The sequence below is a fragment of the Cucurbita moschata genome, unplaced genomic scaffold, assembly GCF_002738365.1.
Source record: "Cucurbita moschata cultivar Rifu unplaced genomic scaffold, Cmos_1.0 Cmo_Scf00009, whole genome shotgun sequence".
Taxonomy (NCBI): Eukaryota; Viridiplantae; Streptophyta; class Magnoliopsida; order Cucurbitales; family Cucurbitaceae; genus Cucurbita; species Cucurbita moschata.
Window position 1 is genome coordinate 4,528,237 of NW_019268525.1, and position 6,560 is coordinate 4,534,796.

The 6,560-nt window shown below is 35.0% G+C and overlaps 2 protein-coding genes across 3 annotated transcripts in view; both read left to right on the forward strand.

The window, feature by feature from the left end:
- LOC111447024 (protein DETOXIFICATION 27-like) overlaps positions 1–1,730 on the forward strand; it is a 3,352-nt gene extending 1,622 nt beyond the window's left edge. Inside the window, exons 4-8 of the mRNA XM_023085982.1 lie at positions 106–162; positions 696–934; positions 1,035–1,153; positions 1,232–1,321; positions 1,424–1,730. Coding sequence (XP_022941750.1) covers positions 106–162; positions 696–934; positions 1,035–1,153; positions 1,232–1,321; positions 1,424–1,483 — 565 coding nt within the window. The 3' untranslated portion in view covers positions 1,484–1,730. The remainder of the gene's footprint in view (positions 1–105; positions 163–695; positions 935–1,034; positions 1,154–1,231; positions 1,322–1,423) is intronic.
- A 924-nt stretch (positions 1,731–2,654) lies between these two features.
- On the forward strand, positions 2,655–4,696 carry LOC111447026 (homeobox-leucine zipper protein ATHB-6-like). 2 transcript variants are annotated; one of them, XM_023085986.1, is made up of 4 exons: positions 2,655–3,164; positions 3,402–3,778; positions 3,877–4,435; positions 4,479–4,696. In XM_023085986.1, exons 1-3 carry the CDS (start codon positions 3,110–3,112, stop codon positions 4,420–4,422), a joined length of 978 nt encoding a protein of 325 aa, XP_022941754.1. In that variant the 5' UTR covers positions 2,655–3,109; the 3' UTR covers positions 4,423–4,435; positions 4,479–4,696. The 2 variants fall into 2 exon arrangements, with proteins under 2 accessions (XP_022941754.1, XP_022941752.1); XM_023085984.1 differs by having other exon boundaries at positions 3,877–4,695.
- The last annotated feature ends 1,864 nt before the right edge of the window (positions 4,697–6,560 follow it).

Here is a 6,560-nt window from a genome sequence, read left to right on the forward strand (position 1 = left end):
AAAAAAAAAAAAAAAAAAAAAAAGTTACGTTTTGAATTTGTTCACTGTCTCTGTTCCGTTTATTTTTGTTTATTAATCTAATCATCGACTGTTGTGAATGAACAGCATGACAATCAACGGCTGGGAAATGATGATCCCCTTGGCCTTTTTCGCCGGTTCCGGGTAAGCCTTTTACTATTTTGCCCCTTCAACTTTTAACATTTTCCCTTAGTACCCATGGTTGGTTTGATTTGGTTTGGTTTGGTTTGGTAGAAGTTGTGTGACGCACGTGCATCCTTCCAAACCCACATGCTTTTCATGTTCATAATTTTCTTTGGGACCAAACCAAATTCTTCGGCCCATTTAATCTTTCTTGTTGTATTTATTAATTTTGTTATTTTAAACCAAAAAGTTGGGTGTTTTTGTAATTGTAATAAAAATTGAGTGAGCAGCTTTGTTCTTACAATAATTGTAAATATAATATTTATTTGAATATCAGACCGCAACGATCAGTAATCAATGTGTTTGTGGTTGTGTTGATTTTTCCTTTTCAGTAGGGAGAAATTTTAGCAGTGTATTATTTTTTTCTGCCTTCATTTCTTTGAAAAGATTCCTTTATTAAATTATTAAATTGTGTAAGGTTGCATTTAATAACCTTGTGTTTAATTAATCAAAGTTTTTAACGTGGTTGGTTTCTGAATATTTGATGAGTACAGAGTGAGAGTAGCAAATGAGCTGGGAGCTGGAAATGGGAAAGGAGCGAAATTTGCAACGAAGGTGGCGGTGGGGACGTCGGTGGTAATTGGGGTGTTTTTCTGGATAATCATAATGACATTCGACACTCAAATCTCGTTGATATTCAGTTCTAGTGAAGTAGTGCTGAAGGAAGTGAAGAAACTGTCAATCCTGTTGGCCTTCACCATCTTACTCAACAGCGTTCAGCCTGTTCTTTCTGGTATTATGCTTTCATCATTCGTATTCCTAATGAATCAAAGTGGGTCATAAATTTATTGGAATTTGCTTGTGTTGGATGGATGGATGATTTTGATTGATAGGCGTGGCAGTTGGGTCGGGGTGGCAATCATATGTTGCGTATGTGAATTTAGGCTGCTATTACTTAATTGGACTGCCTCTGGGGCTGTTGATGGGTTGGGGCTTCAAACAAGGAGTCATGGTATTCTCTCTTTTTTCTTCCTCTTCTTTTTCTTCTTCTTTGTGTTTGTAACTCAATAGAGGAATGAAACTTGATCAGGGGATTTGGGGAGGAATGATATTCGGCGGAACCGCGATTCAAACGTTGATATTGTGCATTATGACCATTCGATGCGATTGGGATAAAGAGGTACGCCTCGTTGCATTGCATTGTTAATAGTAACAATAATAATAATAATAATGTGCGTTTGATATTATAGTTTATGAAAATTATGGTTAATACAATTTTCAGGCAGAGAAAGCAAGGTTGCAGATTAGGGAGTGGGGAGAAGAAACTGGAGGTCATCACTGACTTATATTATATTATATTATATTATTGTCTCTAAATCCTCTTTTGTTTTATCTCAAATGGAAATCATCGTCATTTTATGTAATCTGATGAACAATTGTCCAATAACCAAATATCATTTTATTTCTCAAAATGTTTCCTCTTTTCCATCAAACCAATATCTAAGATGGCTAAGGCCCATGGCATAACCCCAGCCCATTACAGCTTTTTGGATATATAAAGCTCTTATGTATAGTTCAAACTATATTATTTCTTTTTCTAAATCCACTCCCATCATAGTCCAACGTGCACTAAATTTAGATATTATCTGTGGTCATCAGTCTCAATGTTCAAACGCTTTTATTAGGGGGAGATTTCTGCACCCTATTAAAAAAATGATTCGTTCTCCTATCTAATCATAATAAAATAAATTGTTTCTATTAATAATAAAATAAAAGAGATGTTAAAAAAAAATGCTAAAACCCATTTTAAATTTTCTTGTACTTGTGGGAGAAAATCATTTTTTTGTTAATTCAATAAATTACTATTAAATTAAACTCTAAATAAAATAAAATAAGTTATAGAATTGTTCAGTTATGCACACATATCAACATCTAGGTGTCCATGCATCAATAGCTAAAAATATCATGTCAATTCATGAATTGTATCACGACACACAAATTCATTTATGGTCGAAAGTAATTAATGGTGAGATATTACATAAATACAATAACTAAAAAAAGAAAAATACAAATATCCAACTTAATATAAGACCAAATATTAATTACATAATTTATCTAAATATAGAACTATAAATCTATAATACACATATTTCAACATAGAAATAGGAATTCCCACCTTATATAAAATTCAAGTGAGAAATATTTTAAAGTATAAATTTTATAAAAAGAGTTAAAAATAGAAAAGGGATATTATTGATGAAAAAGAAAAGAAACAAAACTTTGAAGGCTATAACCGAGCCGAGCCGAGCCGAGCCGTTCACATTTAGTTTTGTATTATTATTGATGAATAATAAGAAAAGAAAATAAAAAAGCAGTAGAGAAGGAATATGCATTTGCATTTGCATTTGGATGGCAATTTAGAGTTCATTTCATTTGGGAATTGGGGAAAGCCAACTCCAGCATGACCTAACCCCAGTCAGATTGTAACCCAAGCTTGATTTATTTAAAGAGAGAGAAAACGTGAAGGCTGCCTGGGTTGTGAAAGCTGCTTCCCTAACCTCCTTCCCATTTCCTTCTCTTTCCCTCTCCTCCTCTGGTTCTACGTTGCTTTCTAGATCACCCTTTTTCTTTAATCAAATAATCTTTGCTTTTGTTGCTTAATTCGAGTGCTCTTCCTCTGGGTTCTTGTTGTTTTTTGGAGTGGGAATCTTAAATGGGTTCTGATGGAGGAGAAATGTCGAAGAATGGTGATGATTCAGGGAAGGAGAACTGTTTGTACTGTAATTATGAACAGCATTGTACAACTCCTTCTTTTTCTTTCACCGTTTTGATCCACACACTTTAACAAACAAAGAACAACAACAATCATAATCTGGAACAAAAATCAACCCATCTCATCATCATCTCATCTTCTAAGTTTTCTGTTACTCTACTGTGTGTGTGTTTAATTTTGTGGCGATTCCCAATCATGAAGAGGCCTGCAGATTCCATGGGTGCGCTCATGTCCATTTCCCCAACTGCAGGTTCTACTTTGCTGCTCTGCTTCTTTTTCTAAAAGCAAAATTATAACCATTATCTGAATTCCCCCTTCCTTTTCTTCTGCTACTTGTAATTTTTACACATACCCATGTGCCTTTCCTTTTCTCTGTCTCCTCCAACTTTGTTCTTTGTTAATAATCAATCAATCGGTCTCTTTTCCTTTCTGGGTTTTGACGGATTCGATCAAATTTTCACTGATTGTCTTCCAAATTTGTGTACAGATCAAGAACAGAGTCCGAGAAACAACGGTGTGAATGGCACGGAATTCCAGTCGATGCTGGATGGATTTGGTGAAGATGGTTACGTTGAAGAATTGGGACATGTTTCTGAGAAGAAGAGACGGCTGAGTGTGGAGCAAGTTAAGGCTCTTGAGAAGAATTTCGAAGTTGAAAACAAGCTCGAACCAGAGAGGAAAGTGAAGCTGGCTCGAGAACTTGGGTTACAGTCCCGACAAGTGGCTGTTTGGTTCCAAAATCGTCGAGCCAGATGGAAAACCAAGCAATTGGAAAGAGATTATGGCGTTCTTAAAACCAATTACCAGAATCTCAAACTCACTTATGAAACTCTCCAACACGACAATCAAGCTCTCCTTAAAGAGGTACGATAATTACAATTTAAGAATACAAAACCCCATCCTCTGTTTTTTTTTTTCTTCGAAGGATCAGAAATGTGATGACTGTAAATTGGAATTTGCAGATTCAGGAACTGAAAAAGAAGCTTCAAGAAGATAACTCGGAGAGCAATCTTTCGGTGGAGGAAGAGACGTCGGTGCCGGCCGATTCTGAGAATGCTCTGATTGAACAAATTAAGCCGGAAATTACCGATCAGTTCTCTGTTCCACTGGCGACGGAGTCCCAAGACTTCAATTACGCGAGCCTCCACAACAATGGCGGAGAAGGGGAAGAAGTCTCATTGTTCCCCGATTTCAAAGATGGGTCATCGGATAGCGATTCAAGCGCAATTTTGAACGAAGATTACGGTCCAACGGTGGCCATTTCTTCACCGGTGGTTCTGCAACACAACCACCAACACTTCATGACGGGGGCAGCATCTCCGTCTCCTTCCCCCGACGTGAAACTGAACTGCGCAACGACGGCGCTGAATTACTTGCAATATCAAAAAGGGTATCAACAACAATCACAGATGTTTCCGAAAATGGAGGAGCATAATTTCTTCAGTGGAGAGGAGACTTGCAACTTCTTTTCCGATGAGCAAGCTCCGACTCTACACTGGTGGAGCTAATTCCATGGCGGCATAATACGAAATTTAAGAGAGAAAATAAAGATGCGAAGTAAATTTCAAAATTTGAAAATCGATGGGATGAAGAAGATGACGATCGCGGATGGAGAAATTCAGGTGGGGATTCTGAATTAAAAAATAATTTGGGCTAATTTTTACTTTTTCATCCAGTTCGTGAGGGAAAATGATGATGAGATGGTAATTGAAATCTACGTTGTAAAAATTAAAACAAAAAATAAAATTATCCGACAGCTTATCATACCAATATTTAGCTAACTATATAAATGTCTGTGAATTTTAATAATTATAAACAATATAAAATTTTATAGATGTAATTAATTTATAATTTAACCCCTCAATTTTCAAATTATTTAAAATTTTATTATTAAAATTCTATTTCTAAATTTGTAAAGAAAAAAGGGCAGGAATCATTTATGATATTTAAAACACAAGAGAACCAATTACCAAGTAAAATGTCTATTAATATAATATGGAAAACAAATAAAAAAAGAATAAAACTTGTTAAGAAAAATGCTTTTAAATATATAATAAGATAACGGACAAAAAAATATGAAAGTGATATGACTATGAAGCAAAAGACTAATACTTGATCAATATTTTGGAGTATAATATTTTAGGAACTCTATCCAAGACTCTTGTGTAACCTATTAAATGTGGGTACAAAAAAAATATTTTCTTCCTCTCCCATTTTTAAGCTCTTTTGCAAGTTGCGACTCTTCAAGTGAAAATAGACGTTTTTGACTGTGGGTGCGGTTAGAAAGTCTCCAAAGACTCCTTAATCGAGGGTGGAAACTCTTTTATGATATTTATGTTACGAGGTCTACTAGAAAGATTCGAACTAAAATCTACTAGAGAAGTTGAGAACAGAGTATAACGGTACGATGAGAATTATGGACTGGAATCGAGATTAGAGTCAGACGTTGAGAGAGTATGAGATATGGGTCTATGATAACGAGGAAAGGAAGGAACAATGTAGCTAAAGCACCTTAAACTGGAAGAACAAGGCATAAGAGCGAGATTGAGGTAGGAACAAAGAACTTATGGGTTTTAGTGGTATGAGCGTAAGTTGATCTTAGGTGGAGTGAGAAAAAAAGAAAGCTTTATGTGAAAGTGAAGGCAACACAAGCTGGCGTTGTTTTTATTCCTTCCCTTTCTCTTTACATACACACAAGCAAAGCCACTTTTTTGTCCTTTCTTTCTTTTCTTTTTCTTTTTATATTTATATTTACATATAAAACCAACCATTAATCTTAATCAAATTACATGCTACACCCACTAAAATAGGATCACATTCACTCAATTCTACTCAATTCTGTTTTATAAAATTTATCAAATTTTGTTGGAATTTAAAATTTAAATGATACTAACAATAGCATATAAAAAAAAAAATTAAAAAATAATTAAGAGGGGGGGGGGGGNGGGGGGGGGGGGGGAATGCACATGGGCGCTTCGTGTCTGATATTCTGCGGTTGCAGCTTACTGATTCTGCGTACGTATTCTCTGACCTCCATTATGTACACGTGTACGGTGGATGGGACCACTCTGCCTGCCTCTTCAAAACTTCTTGATTTCAATTTACACTTTTCTCCCTAGTCCCTTTTTTTTTTTCTTTTCTACGGGGTTAGTTAGTTTCCATTTAATCATTAATCATTATTAAATGTTGTAACCAATCATTAATCATTATTAAATTACCATTTAATTGGGTACAGAAAAAATTAAATTAAGTTAAAGGTTAAGGAATATGAATATGGTATTTATAATTTTTTTTAAAAATAATTTTAGAGAGAGAATTAAAAATGGGTGTGAATGTCTGCACCTCAGATTGGAAGCAGTGTCGGGATAGGGAAACAGAGAGAGGTTCGGGAAATGCAACTTAACTTATTATTATTTTAAAACCCACTACCACACACACACACACATATATATATTTTATATATACAGGTGTGGGCCCCAAGGCAGCCATGTGAATGCGGGTCCCATGAACATGAAAGACAAACATGTCGCCGTCACCGTAGAGAGAAAAAAAGAAAATAGGTTTTTATAATACCCTAAATTATATTTAAAAAAAAAAAACACAGGTGTAATAATAAAGTTTATATACCTTTCAAAATTATTAATTA